Genomic DNA, 16,371 nt, shown 5'->3' with positions numbered 1-16,371 from the left:
CGGACCGACGGACACGTGAATCAAGTCAAGGAAGGAAAGACGTGGTGATACATGCAACAACAATGTATGATAATAGTACAAGAGCAAAAAAAAAAAAAGAGAAAAAGCCTCCAGTCTAGCGCCTGTATATTTGGAATCCGGAAAACAAATAACAGTTTAAAAAAAAGACGGGACGTTCATATCATCATCAATTTGGTTGTTCGGCGCTCAGGGAAGCGGCGTGCGCCTGCTGGTGGGCCGAGGTGGCTGGGGTTGGGACCTGGAGAAGGTGGAGGGCGTGGGTATGGTCCTCGTCCTGGCCCGGGTGCTCCGTAGCCGTCGAATGAGCCTGGTGGTGGGCGGGGACGGCCACGACCACGGCCGGGGTAGCCTGGAGGAGGTGGTCGTCCGCGGCCTGGAGGAGGCATCATGCCTGGAGGAGCGAGAGGGGAGGAGGGCATGGTTGGACGGCGGAAGCGATTTGGGGAGACTGAGGCGGCGGCGCGGCGGGCGTCACGCTCGCAGTAGACGAAGCCGTTCCATTCGAAGTATTCGCCGTGGAGATCGATGTTGCAGGTGCGGCAGCGCAGGCAGTCGAGGTGGAATTTCTGGCGGTCGGCGGGGCCGGGGCCGGTGCGTTCGTTTGTTTCGAGGTATTCGCCTTCGATACCAGAGCGGCAACCGGCGCAGAGGGAGCCGTTGTTTTCGTGGTAGTGCTGTGCGCAGTAGGGGCGATCGCGGAGGACGTAGAAGTCGTTTGTTGTGAACGCTGAGCCGCACTGGAAGCAGACGAAGCATCCGCGGTGGTAGCGGCCTGTCAGACGGCCGTCGGCCGATGAGATGGACTTGCCTAGAATTACCTCGCCGCAGCCTCGACAGGGTCCTCGTGGCTTTCCTCCTTGTTGTGGACGGGTCGAAGATTGCGTTTCGGATCGTGCTAGTGGTTTGGGCTCTTCCATGTCTTCCGAGTCATTAGGCACTTCGGGAATAAGAGACAGCCCACCCTTTCCAAGGCTTGGGTCTGTTGGGGAGTCAGGGCTGGAGAAAAATTCGGGGATGCGGGGGGGTTCGAGAGTCATGGGACTTTGCGTGTGGTGGGCTTCATCCAGGAAATCTTCTGATTTCGCCGGAGATTCTTTCGAAGGTTCCTCAACGACTGGGCCGAGAGCAGGCAGATCGGAGGGCTTTCGCCTGGACGAGCTCACGTCCGATTGAACGCTAGATAGCGAGGTGCCGCTTCTAGTTTCTGAAGGTGAAGAGTCAGAAGACGCTGTCGAATCCTCCACGGCCTCGTCGGAAATGTCGAGACCAAGGGCACGAGCGAAATTGGACACTGAAATGGCACTTTCGCTACTAGCATCCGACTTTTTCCTAGGAATTTCGTGTTGTTCATTCTGTTCTGGCAGAGTTGGCTGTAAATAGTCCGACGCCGAGGGCTTGAAAACCTTGTAGTCGGTCTTGTTAGATCCGGTTGGCGATACTGATCGTTCCGCTTCGTTAGCCAAATCCACTGGAGGCCCATAGGTGCTCTCCGAAGGGCTGTGATAGAATAGCCCGCCGGATCCACGAGAACCACTTAAACGTTCCGAGTCCGCATTTGATGATGCACGTAGAGGGCTCGCTGCTGGTTTGTCGAGATACCCTGGTCCGAAATCGAAACCACTGTGAACGTCGTGTTTGCCATCCCGCCTAAAGGACGTGTCTGACATTGACGAATCCGAGAAAACTGACTGGTGGAACAGGTTTGGAGGAGATTGCGGAATAGGGGGGATGTCTTCCTCATATCTGTACCCAGCCAACGCCACACTTCCAAACGACCGGCTTGAGATTGCTGTTGATCTTTTTGAATTTCGATCGCCGTACCTGGTGCTCGCCAGAGAGGTTCTATAGCTGCTTTTACTCTCTATTGAAGCATTGTGTTGATGGAAGTATGCGTTATCCTTCGGTAGTGGTGGTGGTGGTGGTTGGTCCTCGAATGGCAAATGCGCACTGTGAGGAGGTTGATCAACATCCCTGTTCATTGCATCTGCATATGCAGGAGAAGTGGCTAATGGTGCCGAAATGGCATCCTTGAATGCCATCCCGTTAACCCGCCGCCCGGACATCGATCGAGGCAGAGGGAAGCTAGGGAAACTCTCGCCGTTGCTGCTTGCTGTACTAGGGGGTTGAGGGAGGGGCGAAGTGCGCAGCGGTGACCGCGACCCCGGAGATGGTGAAAGAGGAGAGGGTGAAAGAGGAGATGGGAAAAGAGAATTATTGCCGTCTTGCCCACCATTAGGTTGGAGAAACGGCTGGTCTACACAAATTGGTTATTAAACGAATCAAAATGATGCCTAGGGGAAAACATACTAGCTCTAAAAGGATCGATATGTGACGGCGGTCCTGCTCGCCCGTTTTTGATGGACCAGGCATCCTCTGCTCCCAATGTTGGTCTCCGAAATTCCGACTTGGGAGGAGGTGCAGGCGGGGGAGGAGATGGTGTTCGCGATGTACCTGTGGGCGGGGAGCATTAGCATCATCGGGGGCCTGGCTATGGTACCAGTCGGAGATTTACCGCAGACATGGTCTCCCATCGCAAGGATATCTACATTGCTCCCACAGTCGGAGCACTTTATCATCATACCACCTCCTGCCATCTTAACAAACGCGCCGCGCGCTCTCCAGAGTGGTCAATCCCCCGTTGTTAGAAAATCATCCGATTTGGGAGACTGAAGCTAAATTCAATCATGGGTCGTGCATTCGTCGAGACAATGACTCGTCAGGCGGTGCGGTGCGTAAATTCCCTGTTCCCCCCGATAAACAATCTCAGATACGGAAGACCGAGATTGTGATGATTGAAGTCGATGGTTGTTGATGATGTCGAAAGGCGACGGAGCGAAGTTGCCAGAGCGAGAAAGGCTACCCGGGGGATCATAGCAACGATATTAATTAATCTTGTGACAGAGTGACCAATGGTAAGAGGCGACCATAATAACAAGAAATGAATAATCACAATAATTATAGCGACTGTGGGCCGGAGCCAACGACAACCCTCGTGCGGTTGAAGTTCAAGAGAAGACAAGACTACTCCGTAAGAACCATCCGAGCAACACGCGTTCCCAACGTCAGCCTTCTCATCCCAATTTCTCTCCCGACAGTCTCCTACTCTGCCTGGTAGGTAATCGTCTTCATCAAGACGTTATTCTCTCCCCATCTATTTCTACATTCTCTGCAAACAAATTCTTCTTGACTGACCAGCAAGCCTCCCAGGGTCGAGTGTCGTCTCATGGTTATCGACCTCGCTACCCCTTTTCCAGTTCCACCCCCAAGTCTTCCCCCCACTAGCCTGAGTAGCCAACCCTTTATGTGCAGAGATCCGGATGGAGCCAAGGTGCGATCCTCCTGAAAAGGCTAGTCCGGCCACTAGCCCCTGAGCACCGACTCAGTGAGCCGTCTATCTCTCTGCAGATCTCTCAGGGGCCGACCATTCGACCATTGACAACACAGTCAAGACACCACAGCCACCATCCGTGCTTTGCTCATTCTTACCCCTCTGTCACTTCATCTGATCAGCACCTTGAATCCTCGCCGCATTTGCTTCCAATCGACGCACATCCTTGCAGATTTGCGACTAGCCTGCACGAGCTTCTCCGACGCAAACCTCCAGAATCCACAAGGGACCACGCTGTAACATTGCTTTTTCCTCCTACTTCGAACATCAAACAACTCCAAGGTTCAAACGGAGTATATATCACATCAACTACGGATACCCATGGGTCTCTTTCGTCATCTTTCCTTGGGGTCCCTGACCCTACCCCACGGACACGTACATACACCGGAACTGATGGTTTGGGGTCCGATAATTGTTGAATTTACAAACTCGGCATGAACTCGTCAAGTTTGGTACCTTGGATTGGCCGATGGGAGTGCGACTCGCACTTGGCGTTCTTAGGCAGGGTAAGATTTTAGAGAATTCTAGTACAGAGTAGTAGTCACTGAACGAAACGCCATGGTAGTCCCACGGGCTGGCCGAAACCGTCGGCTAGGCACGGAGAGCTTTTCCCAAGTTTTCATCCCACTGTCAACCAGTGCCGCCAAAGAGTAGGTTTCAGCTTGTCCCCTAATTATCGGAACAAGCCATCGGAATCAAAAATCTGCCCCATGAGCCACAAGTTTAGCCATAGACTCTTGGGTTCCTTATCCTAGTTGGACGCTCACCAGTCAAGGCGAGGGGCGTGAGGACATATTTCTCCCATGGAATCCAGAAACCCGAGCTTATTGAACTTTATTAGTGAGATCTCATTTTCTGTTCACGATGACACCTTTGACTCGGAGTAATCACGAGAGCTATTTCTAACTGCGTAACTGGCAGTGATGGCATGAACTTCATGCGAACCCACCTGTAGATCAATCGAACTGTCTGGCAAGTCTGGCGGCCTGGCTCTGGACTCTGGTTTCTATCTTAAAATACCCGTAGAGTGAGCCAAATATGTCTCATTGGGTCGAAGGACGAAAGTTTCGAGATGGTCGATCAGCCCGAGTCGATCGATCTGCGACGGTCAGTCATTATCTAATTTTGGAAAACGCCGAAAGCACTGCGATGTCAAGGCAGTGAAGACACCCCCTGAATCTACACCCAGTGCGGATACGTACTAATCATTGCCCCATTTAGTGAAGTCATCGATCCGACGTCATGAAAGCCCATCGATCATGGTGTTTCAGACATTGGTCTCACATGTCAATTACCAATGCCGGTTAGACTCAGCCTTAAACGGAAAAGCGCGGCTAAACCCTTGGCAGCAGCAGGAACGAACGAAGAATGCAGCTCCACTGGGCTTTGACGAGAAGTCGGCGAGGCGCTCGCTTGGATCATCAGGGGCCGATCTTCTTCAGAGACGAAGGGACCAGCGTCGCAGAGATAATTCTGGAAGAACAACAGCCAGCATGAATGACGATTCATTTAGTGAAAATAAAAATAAGCCCCGATTGAAGATTTCGAACTATCATCGCCGCGTGCGGCCGCTTTCAGGGGGTGCAGCATTCAGGAAGAATCAAACCATGGAACCCCATCCGAGCTTTCCGCCGCAGCGCACAAACCAGGGGGCCCCCAAACTTTCGTCGCGAGGAATGGCATAAATCGGAGGCCAACACCCGAAATAATGATGCCTAACCACCTCGCGGATATTCTTATGCACCCTCAAGAACCGCATTAGTTTCGCCCATTATTGAAATTCAGCCAGTGAAACCGTTTTCTCGGTGCTCGGCGCTCTCAGTCACATCTGCAGCTTCCGATTCCGGCCCCTTGGCTATGGTGATGTGAGCGGAGTCCTGTCAGCGTCTGAATGCGGGTCACCTCCAGACTGTGGACTTGCGGAGTGCTTGAAAAAAAAATGTTGGGGACTGGAGAGCGCATCATGTTATTAAAGGCTCTTGCCCCAACTTGTTTGCCCAGCGTTCGACATCTATTCAGCACCATTTATCGTCGTTAACCTCTGCCGTTTGATGCAATCTTCGAAACCCGGAGGAGGGTAGTGACAGCTGGCTGAACCGCGAAAGCAGTGAGAATCAAACAAGGTACCTAATGCGGGCCCCCCGACCTTCGGTGGATCGCTGAACCACAGGAGCTCAACAGTATCGAACCGAGGTGTACGTAGTTATAGTAAATCAGCGATTACATGTAGAGCACACCATTGGGCAGAAGCGAAGAGTTGGACAGCCTGGATGACAACAAAGAAAATGATAGTTATGTAAATCAGAAAGCTATTACCGGGCACTTGTGGTAGCAAACTCTCGGTATGAGGGGTAACGGGGGTGACTGATAGTGATAATACGTCGAAACTCGACAAGACTTCGATGCCTCTTCACCGCAACTCCTCGCCCAGTTTTCAAGTCATGTCGTGTCCAAATGCCCCGCCTATGAAGAAAGCAAGAGTCTAGCCCAATTGGCTGCATACGGTGCCTTGGAGGGGTGCCCGCCCAGAAGGAACGATAGTGTGTTTTTTTTCGGGTCCCGCGACGGATAAGATAAACGTGACCCGGACTCTAGTGTCCCGCTATAAAGTGACCCTCCCCTCTTTCCGGCTTCCTCCTTCTCTCCTTCTCTCCACCTCAAAACACTCCATTGACCTCAGTTTCAAGCTTTTACAGTTGCTTTTATCTAAGGTCTTTTGATCACACTCTTCTCCGAGGCGTGATCTCTCAACACCGTCAAGATTTTCTCCACACATCTTAACTCGTGAGTCCTCACCTCTTGTGTTCTCTGCAGAACACCATCCCACTGTGTCAAGCCATTGAGAGGCGAGACAATGCTATCTGGGCGTGCTCTGCATTTTCCACCATGTCAGAAGCTATTTGCTAACTTGTTCGTTCTTTAGGCGGCACCACCCGTTCAACGGCCGGCGCTCATCCAACCGTGGCGGAGCACCAGCCAGTATATTATACACCCACTAAAATAACCATTGCGTTAATCGAACATCCTCAATCCCGCCATATACGTCAATAACTGTTCCTGAATTACTCTCGAAATTCTGAACGCAATGGCCCCCCACGCAAATTCGGATGTTGCTGCCAGTGGCGCCGTGAACGGGTCCGCTCATGCTGCTCGCGCCCCTCTATTTACCGTCAACTCGCCCAATGTCGAGTACACCGACAATGAAATCAAGAGTACCTATGCTTATCATACTACCGATATCACCCGCGCTGCGGATGGTAAGCTTGTCGCCACCCCCAAGGCGGCCAACTATCAGTTCAAGGTCGACCGTAAGGTTGGCAAGGTTGGTCTGATGATGGTCGGCTGGGGTGGTAACAACGGTTCCACCGTGACTGCCGGTATTATCGGAAACCGCCAGAACCTTACTTGGGAGACCAAGGAGGGTCCGCGTGCTGCCAACTACTATGGGTCTCTTGTCATGAGCTCTACCATCAAGCTTGGAACCGACTCCAAGACCGGCGACGAGATCAACATTCCCTTCAATGATATGCTGCCTATGGTCCACCCCAACGATCTTGTCATTGGCGGCTGGGACATCAGCAGTATGAACCTTGCTGACTCTATGGACCGTGCTCAGGTCCTTGAGCCTACTCTCAAGCAGCTTGTTCGCAAGCAGATGGCCGAGTTGAAGCCCCTTCCCAGTGTCTACTACCCTGACTTCATCGCTGCCAACCAGGAGGACCGTGCCGACAACGTCCTCGAGGGTTCTAAGGCTACCTGGGCACACGTGGAGAAGATCCAGGCCGACATTCGGTAAGTTTAGCTGGGCTTCATTGAGAGAGATTTGTACTAACTAAAACAGCAACTTCAAGGCTGAAAATGGTCTCGACAAAGTGATCGTCATGTGGACTGCCAATACCGAGCGTTACGCCGACATCGTCCCTGGCGTCAACGACACCGCCGACAACCTTCTGAACTCCATCAAGACTGGTCACGCTGAAGTCTCCCCCTCGACAATCTTCGCGGTTGCCTGTATCTTGGACAAGACTCCTTTCATCAATGGATCCCCCCAAAACACCTTTGTTCCCGGTGCCCTTGACCTCGCTGAGAAGCACAATGCCTTCATCGGTGGTGACGATTTCAAGTCTGGCCAGACCAAGATGAAGTCGGCTCTTGTTGACTTTCTGATCAACGCTGGTATCAAACTTACCTCGATTGCCAGCTACAACCACCTTGGTAACAATGACGGCAAGAACTTGAGCTCTCAAAAGCAGTTCCGTTCCAAGGAGATCTCCAAGTCCAATGTAGTCGATGACATGGTTGCTGCCAACCACATTCTGTATGAGAAGGATGAGCACCCCGACCACTGTGTTGTGATCAAGTACATGCCTGGCGTTGGTGACAACAAGCGTGCTCTCGATGAGTACTATGCGGAGATTTTCATGGGAGGTCACCAGACCATCAGCTTGTTCAACATCTGTGAGGATTCGCTGCTTGCCTCTCCTCTCATCATTGACTTGGTTGTGCTTGCCGAGATGATGACTCGTATTAGCTGGAAGGCCGATGACGACGCTGAATACAAGGGCTTCCACAGCGTCCTCAGTGTGCTGAGCTACATGCTCAAGGCTCCCTTGACTCCACCTGGCACCCCAGTTGTCAACTCCCTGGCCAAGCAGCGCAGCGCTCTCACCAACATCTTCCGTGCCTGTGTTGGCTTGCAGCCTGAGTCCGACATGACTCTTGAGCACAAGCTGTTCTAGAGTCGCACTCGGAACTCTTCCTCGCGGGATAATTCCACGCAAATCGTCCCTTTCTGTTCGCCAACTATAGCCACTCCTTGAAGAAATGCAATGAACGCAACCAAATTGATCTACCTGATTCCAGATGCCCCCCTGTAGTTTTGTAGCGACTCCTTCATAACCGTAGGCTCAATAGCTTTAGGGGTGGTTGCGCGGCCGAGCATCCCTTAAGTATGACTGCAGAGAGGGCCCTCCTGGTGTCTTACCAACGGAATTGACTGTACCAAAGGTATTCTGCAACTCAGTACGCATCTACTTTTCAAAACAAAACATACCAGGAGCTAACAAGCAACCCCCGGGCTTCCGCATCCTCCTCGTACCATCCACCGGGTCGTTCCTTCCATTCTGGACGAGCTGGGTTCCTCCCCGACTCGGTCGTTGCTCATCAGACAAGGAAGCTTCAGCAACTACTCGAGTCTCACGCACATCCTGTAAATGCACTCTCCTGGGTTCGTTTATTAGAGGCGATGCTGGTTCGAATGCTGCTACTATGCCCTAAAAGCGCCTACCTGCTAAGCTAGATAGACCCAGACATCCAAGGGTCGATACCAAGCTTTGTATCATTTAGTCATGATCGAGAAGCTAATTAGCGACGGAGTAAGTAGTACACGCCTCCCGAGCTCCTCCACATCGCGTAAAGGTATCGCCTCCCCGTCAAGTATGATTCGTTTCGCCGCGTTGGGTCACTCTCTTGATCAGAGCTTTCACGAAATAGCCGTCGAGTCTCCCCCGAGCTGGCCACCACATAAGCAAACTCGTGTGTATATTCTGGGTCATGGAAAATTGGGGTAGATTTCTTCTTCCATTTCGGATCTTTGGGGTCTATCCCCGCCCCGAGGTCTAGCCATTTAGTGATACCAGCGCCTTTCCATCCTTGCCACAGTCGCGGAGGGAGATCTCAAACTCAACACCGCAAGTCGAGCACTGCATACACTTTGCAGCAGTCGACAGCCCATCCCGACAGAACCCCCGCTGCCGAATAGCAGATGGAATCTCGTCCTTTATCTCCTGAGTACGCAGCGTCTGCGAGCCGCAAATGCTGTGATCAAGGGGCACCCATTCAGATACCTTAGCGTCCCAGTCAGAAGCGATATCAACATCGTGAAATAACATCCACTGCTGTATCTGCAGGACTAGAGATGGCATTGGGCAAGCTCCCCCAGCAGGCGTGCAGATCCGTCCTTCCACCGACAACAACGTCGTTCTTGCAGGAGCTGCGGGATAATCCACCACTTCAGTGTAGGCCAGGGTGTCAGTATTGATCCCGTGGCGGCTGCCACAGTAGTAGTTCTACAGCGCGGCGATTAGGTGGCAGTGGTGGAAGTGATAACGGCTCGAGAGGCGGTGGATAGATACGTACCACCGAAGCGACGGCAGTGGTCCGCCTTCCCGGTAATATAGTCCCAGATCTGGGCATTTCTTGTGAACAAGGGCCCCGGTACATGCTGGATGGCGAACATCGATGATACGATGTAGTTTTGCGCAGTAGTAGCAGCAAAACATCTGAGGGAGGTCTCGGGCTACTCTGGTGAAGACGGAAAAAGCTAGCGACCTGTCGCGCAGTGGCTTGAAGTCGCAAATACTTATGGAATGTTTCAGCGTTCGGCTGCACAGGCTTAAGCAGATGATGTCGGCGGTTGCCAGGAAGTTTGTTATGAGGAGTAACAGTCCAAGCGGTAGCAGTTCCAGGTTAGAAAGTAGCACCGTGCGTCGGCTGCGTGAGGAGAGGTGAAGTTGCCTAGTAATCCAATTTATTGGTCTCATCTTGATACTGCAGATCAGTAGTATGAAGGAGATGAAAAGGTTACTTGAAAGTTGAGGGTCATTGCAGAGCGTCATTACTCCTTAGTCAGAACACAAAAATGGTCATAAGTTACTATTCTACTTGCTTTACCAAAGTTCACGAAAGCAACAACCGTCTGTTTAATCACCAATATCCACTAATATATCAAAGGTGTCCAACCATCGACTCGACTTCTATCCAAACCTTTCCTCAAGGTCATTTCTTTCCTGGGCTCCAAAAGTACGTATACCTGTCGTTCACATGGACTTAGGGTTGAAACCCCCCGATAAACAACGGACGATCAACACAAGGTCAAGGGCTATACAAACGTAGCCAACAAGAAATTGACAACCTAGTGCCATGGCTGGCAAGCCCGATCTCGACCGCATTATCTGTCATGGCTATGAAGTTATACCACATGATCCCGGCCAACGTTATAGTATCCGTAAACCCTACCTTGATCTATTTCTAGTTAAGAAGCCAGTACTGACTAGTCAAGGAGCCTATTTTAGTTCAGACAACAGCTCCTGGTGATTAATTCAGAAAAGAGGCAGGCTAGTTAAAGTACGTACCTCCATCTACCCCATCAGAGGTAGTACCTATACAAACAAAAGCCTTAGTTACTATTTCCACTTAGATCCTTTAGTTAAGTTATTTCCATCATCCTACCGACGTAGGAACGCCGCTAATTAGTTGGCTCAGTATCCCTCCAAAGGATTTATACTCTGTAAAGACAACCCGGTTCGGCAAGGCACCCGGTTCGGAACCGGACCCGGACCCGAGCCCGATCCGATCCCGTCCCCTCACTGCAATCCCAACTCCCAAGGTGGATACCCAGTCGCTCGTATACCCTCTTCTGTTTCGGCTTGTGCGGAGAAAAGAATCGAATATGGATACTTTGGGGTGTCTCCGATTCCGTAGACTGGTGTTAATTCATGAGTGGTAGTTGTAACAGTAGATATATATGTGTGTTGGTATTGACAGTTTTAGACGCTCAAACAAGCTAACGTTGGTATTTCCCTGGATATGCAGCTTGGATTGATAGATTATATAAATATATTCAACCAAATGGGTATAAGTACTGTATATTTATGGACCTGGCAGCTTGTTGGAAAGCAATGGAAGAGAGGGGACATGAAGAGGGACCTGAGGGACCTGAGGGGTAAAGTCCGGGTGGGGACGGGAATGGGGGTGCATCTCCGATAATAATCCCGCGATACCATAAGTTTGGAAGGAAGGAACCTTGGTGGAAAAGAAGTGGTTTAGTGCGATTTTTGGCGTCTTGAGGTGAGCCATGGAGTTGGGCGGTGGTCGCTTTGATTACTCTTATATATCATCGATCGAGCCAAGTACGTTCCGGAACGACTCTAGCTGCTTCTACTGATTGTTTACATGCCTTTCCACCTCACCGAGGAATAGAATATATCCAGGCTCGGCCGGTCGGATGATGGCCACGCGTTCTTGGTACCCTGTTAGTAGTAGTACTACTGGTTATAGAAGGTGTGATGTCGGTGTGCTTTGGGTTGAGGACCTTGAGGGCATCACTTTGACCATATATAATTACTTCGTAGCCAGTTTATTTCCTCACTTTCCCAAAATTTTATATATCGTTTCGAAAAGTCCATACAAAAACATCCAAAAATGATGACATTTATTTGTTATTTAACTTTTCATATCTCATTTCAAACTACATACACATAACATGGTTTTATATGACTTATGACAGGTCAACGACGCAGCGGATGCAGTCGCCAGCCTTCATCTGCTCAAAGGCGGTGTTAATGTTGGACAGAGCCTCGCGGTGGGTAATGAATTCGTCAACCTTGAGGTTGCCGTCGAGATAGTCGTCTACGAGACCGGGGAGCTGAGTACGACCCTTGATACCACCGAAGGCGCAACCCTTCCAGACACGGCCAGTGACGAGTTGGAATGCTGGAAACTGGTAAGCAAACGAAGCAAATAGAAGACTCAAGGACAAAAGTTAACTTACGTCGAGTGGAGATCTCCTGGCCAGCAGCAGCAACACCAATGACAATACTCTCACCCCATCCCTTGTGGCACGCCTCGAGGGCAGCGCGCATGACACCGACGTTACCCGTGCAGTCGAAGGTGTAGTCGCAACCGCCGTCGGTCATTTCAATCAGCTTCTCCTGGATAGTCTGACCGTTGAGCTTGGTGGGGTTAACGAAGTCGGTGGCACCGAACTTGCGGGACCATTCCTCCTTGGTGTCGTTGACATCGACGGCAATGATCTTGCCAGCCTTGTTCTTAACAGCACCCTGCATGACGGAAAGACCGACACATCCAGCACCGAAAACAGCAACGTTGGAGCCCTCCTCAACCTTGGCGGTGACAACGGCGGCACCGTAACCGGTTGTGATACCGCAGCCAAGCAGGCAGGATCGGTCGGTGGGGATCTTGGGGGTAACAGCGACGACGGAGATGTCGGCGACAACAGTGTACTGGGAGAAGGTGGAGGTACCCATGAAGTGGAGGATGTCCTTGCCGCGGGCCTTGAAACGAGAGGTGCCGTCGGGCATCACACCCTTGCCTTGAGTGGCACGGATCTTGCCGCAGAGGTTAGTCTTGCCAGACTTGCAGAACTTGCATTCCCGGCACTCGGGGGTGCTGCAAAAAATGTTAGACGAGTGCTCTTTACGTCTGGCTCCCGCAAAAATCAAGAAAAAAAAAAAAAAACATACTAAAGAGCAACGACATAGTCGCCAGGCTTCACGGAGGTGACGCCCTCGCCGACGGACTCGACGGTACCGGCACCCTCGTGACCGAGGACAATGGGGAAAGCACCCTCGGGGTCCTTTCCGGAGAGAGTGTAGGCATCTGTGGCTGTCAGCAAAATTCAGCTCAGTTGAGCGCACTCGAAAACCAACCTGTGTGGCAGACACCGGTGTGGTGAACCTGGATGCGAACCTCGTTGGCTCTGGGAGGTGCGACCTCAACGTCTTCGATGGAGAGGGGCTCTCCGGCGGCCCACGCAATTGCGGCCTAAACAAATCTCAGTTGGTAAACGAACACGGAAAACCCATTGTTTATCCATTCTTCAGCGAACGACTGGTCTTCTTACCTTGCAGGTGATAGTCTGCAGCAATTAGTATCGGCGCAAGTAGAAATAGATGACTGACTGTAGGGAGTAGAGGACTTACCTGGCCTACGGTGCTAGCCATGATGATGATGTGGGTGGAAGCTACTGAAGCTGGAGAGATGGGAGACGAGAAAGGAAGAGATGGAAAGGAAGAAGAAAGATGACGGACGATAGAAAGAGCCGGAAGCTGTTATCAAGGATCGGGAAAGTAGAGGGAATCCGCCGGAAAGTGAAAAGACGCAGCAGAAGAAAAGAGGCCGTGGTGAGGGGGAGGAGGGGGTGGGGTTCTCGATGAGGGGCTCTTGTCTACCGCGACCGCGTCTCGCCCAGCATTCACCCGCTGCCAACTCCCAGCGAATCCAGCGGAATCAGCCCATATTGGAGTGTCCCCTCATTCTCCGCATGCCAGTTGAGTCATTGGTCACTGCGTTGGAGAAATTGGTGGGTGACAACTTACAGAGTACAAGTTCATAGCCAATGCCAGCTTGTTGGCACCTACATATCGCGGCCTTCACAGGGAAGTGGGTTATCGACCCCAGAGCCTGGACAAGCAGCTCTTATCATTGCTAAGTCGTGAATCTCTTCTTGGAGATGCATCTTGCTCCTCCCAAAATGGTCAAAATTTCCGGCCCTCCTGCCGATGTTTTGGCCCGTGCCCGCCAAGCTCTTGGATAGCGTCATGCTACAGCGTCAATTCCTATAATTCAAGGTGGGAAAATTAACTCCCGGCCTTAAGATAACGACAATTAGATGAAATTCAAAAATACTCTTTATCATACTAAGCAATTGCACTAGGGACGTTAGTTATACTTCTCTCTCCTTCGGCGCCTTGACGGAATTCCACCTCATGCAAAGCGCCGCCACCAACCCGACACAAGCCGCCGCAACTCCAATCCAAAACGTCCTCGTAACTTCAGAATTATGAATGCCCACGATCAGCCCCTTCTGATCATCCGCGACATGCTCCAAGAACCCCGTGGCACCCTGTTTAATCACATCACCCGCATCCAACCCCGCGCGCAGCAGGTTCGCGAACACGTTCTGCGACACAGATATCGAAATTGTCGCGCCAATGCTAAACGCGAATCCCACGCCCGCCATGCCCACGGGGATATCTTTCGGATCTAGCGCCGTCTGCATCACGGACCACGGCTGTGGAAAGGATAGCCGGATCAATGCTGAACATCGCCTGCCACCCGATCCAAGTGGACTGTGAGGTAGAGGGGGTGAAGCTAGTCAGAAATCCCAAGCCGATGGCCATAATGATAGATCCCAGGAGCATTCGCGGCGTATAGTAACCGATCGGGGAGACGATGAAGCCCGACCCGATTGCCGCTACGGAGAGCCCGATGATCGACGGGAGGAGCATCTGGCCTAATTCAGCGGCGGTGGCGCCTTTGATGGTCAGTCAGCCAGGGCGGGCCTGAGCTCTAGAGAATGGACTCACAAAGTAGTCAATGACATTGAAAGCCGCTGAAGAGCAGAAGGGAAGCAGCAGACACAGTCCGGCTGTTCGATTGAGAATCACAGCCCTTCGAATCATTGCCTCGTCTTTTCGGAGGGTCCCGTACGTGACTGACAGAGAAACTCCCTAGAACATGGAAAGGGTCCTTGTATTTTGCAGCCGCAAGGAGAACAGGTGTGCTGGCGAATGTGTTGAATAGCTACAAGATCAAGCTCTTTGCTTGCACTTAGGTACTTCCAGTCGGGCATATGCACCTGCAGGCACCGTTGCCTCAAATGCAACCTGCGCAGTGCGCCGGTCCTGTGTCGTTTCTAAACCCTAATATTGTTAATTTGATAGTAACCACTAAGTAAAGCTATGGCGGTAATTAATCATTACCTCCCTTCTGCAGTAAACCTCGCCCCATAATCCAACAAATATTATAACTTTTTATGCTTGACGGAATATAATCACTCAAGTTAGCCAGGACAAGAAACACCACATTTATAAAGTACCCGCTGAAGCCCTCCTACTAAAACTTCAGCTGCTCAACACCAACAAGCCTAGCCTCTTTATTCAAGTTCTCAATTTCCACCTCCGTAAACGGAATCCCCTCATCCAACCTCTTCTCCCCCATAATCTGCTCAATCTCCCCAGGATAATAAATCCTGTCCACACCTCCCATCTTATCACTCCCAACAACCCGCTGATACAAATAATCCATGCGCTCCTTGAAGTCATCAAGGCTAACAAACAAATCTGGCTTGATAGCCATCAAGAAGTGGCCCACATCCGACGGTTTTGACGGGTCATAGGGCCCCGTAACATGGCCGGCAAATGCTGATCCAGAGAAGACACCAGAGAACACATCCATCATAACCGAGAGAGCAGAACCCTTGGGTCCCCCCATTGGCAGCATCACACCCTCAAGCGCGCGGGCAGGGTCATCGGTGATATTCCCATCGGCATCAAGTGCCCAGTCCGTAGGGATCTTCTCCCCGCGACGGAGCGCCTTGTAGATCTTCCCGCGCGCCGCAACAGACGGCGCCATGTCTAGGATGAACGGCCGTTCCTTGCCAGCGGGAGCTCCGCAGGCGATCGGGGACACGCCCATGAGTTTAGACTTCCCGCCCCAGACCGGGAGAGCGGGGGAAGAGTTCGTGAAGACAAGGGCCATCATCCCTGCGTCGATTGCCTGCTGGACGATCCAGGCGGACATGCCGTAGTGGTTTGAGTGCTTGACGGAGACGAGGCCGAGGCCGAATTCCTGGGCCATTTCGACGGCGCGCTGCATGCCTTTCTGGGCGGAGACGAAGCCGAAGGTATTTTTGCCGTCGACTTGCGCGGCGATTGGTGTGATCTGGTGCAGTTCTGGGGTTGCTGATGGGTCTAGGACTTTTTGGCGGATGCGTTGCATGTATGAGGGGATGCGGTTGGCGCCATGCGTGTCCACACCGCGGAGATCTGCTTGCACGAGGCAGCTGGCAACTGTGGAGGCGTGGCTTTCGGGGACATTGTTGGCGACTAGCACGCGGTGGACGAAGCTTTCCAGATCGGCGGGTTTGATATGGTGGATCTGCTGTGTTGTAGCTGATGGTCCAGACATGGTGAGGTGATCAATAAAGTTTTGATTTTTAGACACTTGAGAGCTGAAGCTTTGAGCTAGATTTTCGAGTTATCCCGGTATCTTTGCAGAATGGCCGCGGTGGACGAGGCTTTTATGGTTCAAGATCCAAAGTGCGTTGACGGTTGGCATCCGCGTGGTGGAGGTGGGTTTTTCGGAAGGACTCCGCCGCGGGGAACGCCGGTAAGCCTTACAAGGTACAGGAAGATTGCAACATTCACCGAAACTGACGG

General features: G+C 51.8%; 5 protein-coding genes across 5 annotated transcripts; 1 reads left to right on the top strand and 4 right to left on the bottom strand.

Annotated features, from left to right (window-relative positions):
* Positions 1–176: 176 nt before the first annotated feature.
* On the bottom strand, positions 177–2,615 carry APUU_80286S (LIM domain-containing protein; the record flags this gene model as incomplete). The annotated part of the gene is made up of 3 exons (XM_041696550.1): positions 177–2,275; positions 2,329–2,472; positions 2,534–2,615. 3 exons carry the CDS (start codon positions 2,613–2,615, stop codon positions 177–179), a joined length of 2,325 nt encoding a protein of 774 aa, XP_041562169.1.
* Positions 2,616–6,494: 3,879 nt separating this feature from the next.
* INO1 (inositol-3-phosphate synthase INO1) lies at positions 6,495–8,148 on the top strand (the record flags this gene model as incomplete). Its single annotated transcript, XM_041696549.1, has 2 exons — positions 6,495–7,201; positions 7,251–8,148. 2 exons carry the CDS (start codon positions 6,495–6,497, stop codon positions 8,146–8,148), a joined length of 1,605 nt encoding a protein of 534 aa, XP_041562168.1.
* Positions 8,149–11,687: 3,539 nt separating this feature from the next.
* FDH1_3 (bifunctional alcohol dehydrogenase/S-(hydroxymethyl)glutathione dehydrogenase) lies at positions 11,688–13,152 on the bottom strand (the record flags this gene model as incomplete). The annotated part of the gene is made up of 6 exons (XM_041696548.1): positions 11,688–11,902; positions 11,961–12,598; positions 12,673–12,808; positions 12,859–12,973; positions 13,053–13,067; positions 13,132–13,152. The coding sequence occupies 6 exons, from the start codon at positions 13,150–13,152 to the stop codon at positions 11,688–11,690; spliced, it is 1,140 nt and encodes a 379-aa protein (XP_041562167.1).
* A 722-nt stretch (positions 13,153–13,874) lies between these two features.
* Positions 13,875–14,210, bottom strand: APUU_80283S (uncharacterized protein; the record flags this gene model as incomplete). The annotated part of the gene is made up of 1 exon (XM_041696547.1): positions 13,875–14,210. One exon carries the CDS (start codon positions 14,208–14,210, stop codon positions 13,875–13,877), a length of 336 nt encoding a protein of 111 aa, XP_041562166.1.
* An 836-nt stretch (positions 14,211–15,046) lies between these two features.
* Positions 15,047–16,120, bottom strand: APUU_80282S (Ldh family oxidoreductase; the record flags this gene model as incomplete). Its single annotated transcript, XM_041696544.1, has 1 exon — positions 15,047–16,120. One exon carries the CDS (start codon positions 16,118–16,120, stop codon positions 15,047–15,049), a length of 1,074 nt encoding a protein of 357 aa, XP_041562165.1.
* Between the last annotated feature and the right edge of the window lie 251 nt (positions 16,121–16,371).

The sequence above is a fragment of the Aspergillus puulaauensis genome, chromosome 8, assembly GCF_016861865.1.
Source record: "Aspergillus puulaauensis MK2 DNA, chromosome 8, nearly complete sequence".
NCBI classification, from domain to species: domain Eukaryota; kingdom Fungi; phylum Ascomycota; class Eurotiomycetes; order Eurotiales; family Aspergillaceae; genus Aspergillus; species Aspergillus puulaauensis.
The sequence above is the reverse complement of the archived record's forward strand: the minus strand, read 5'-3'. Positions and strand labels throughout refer to the sequence as shown.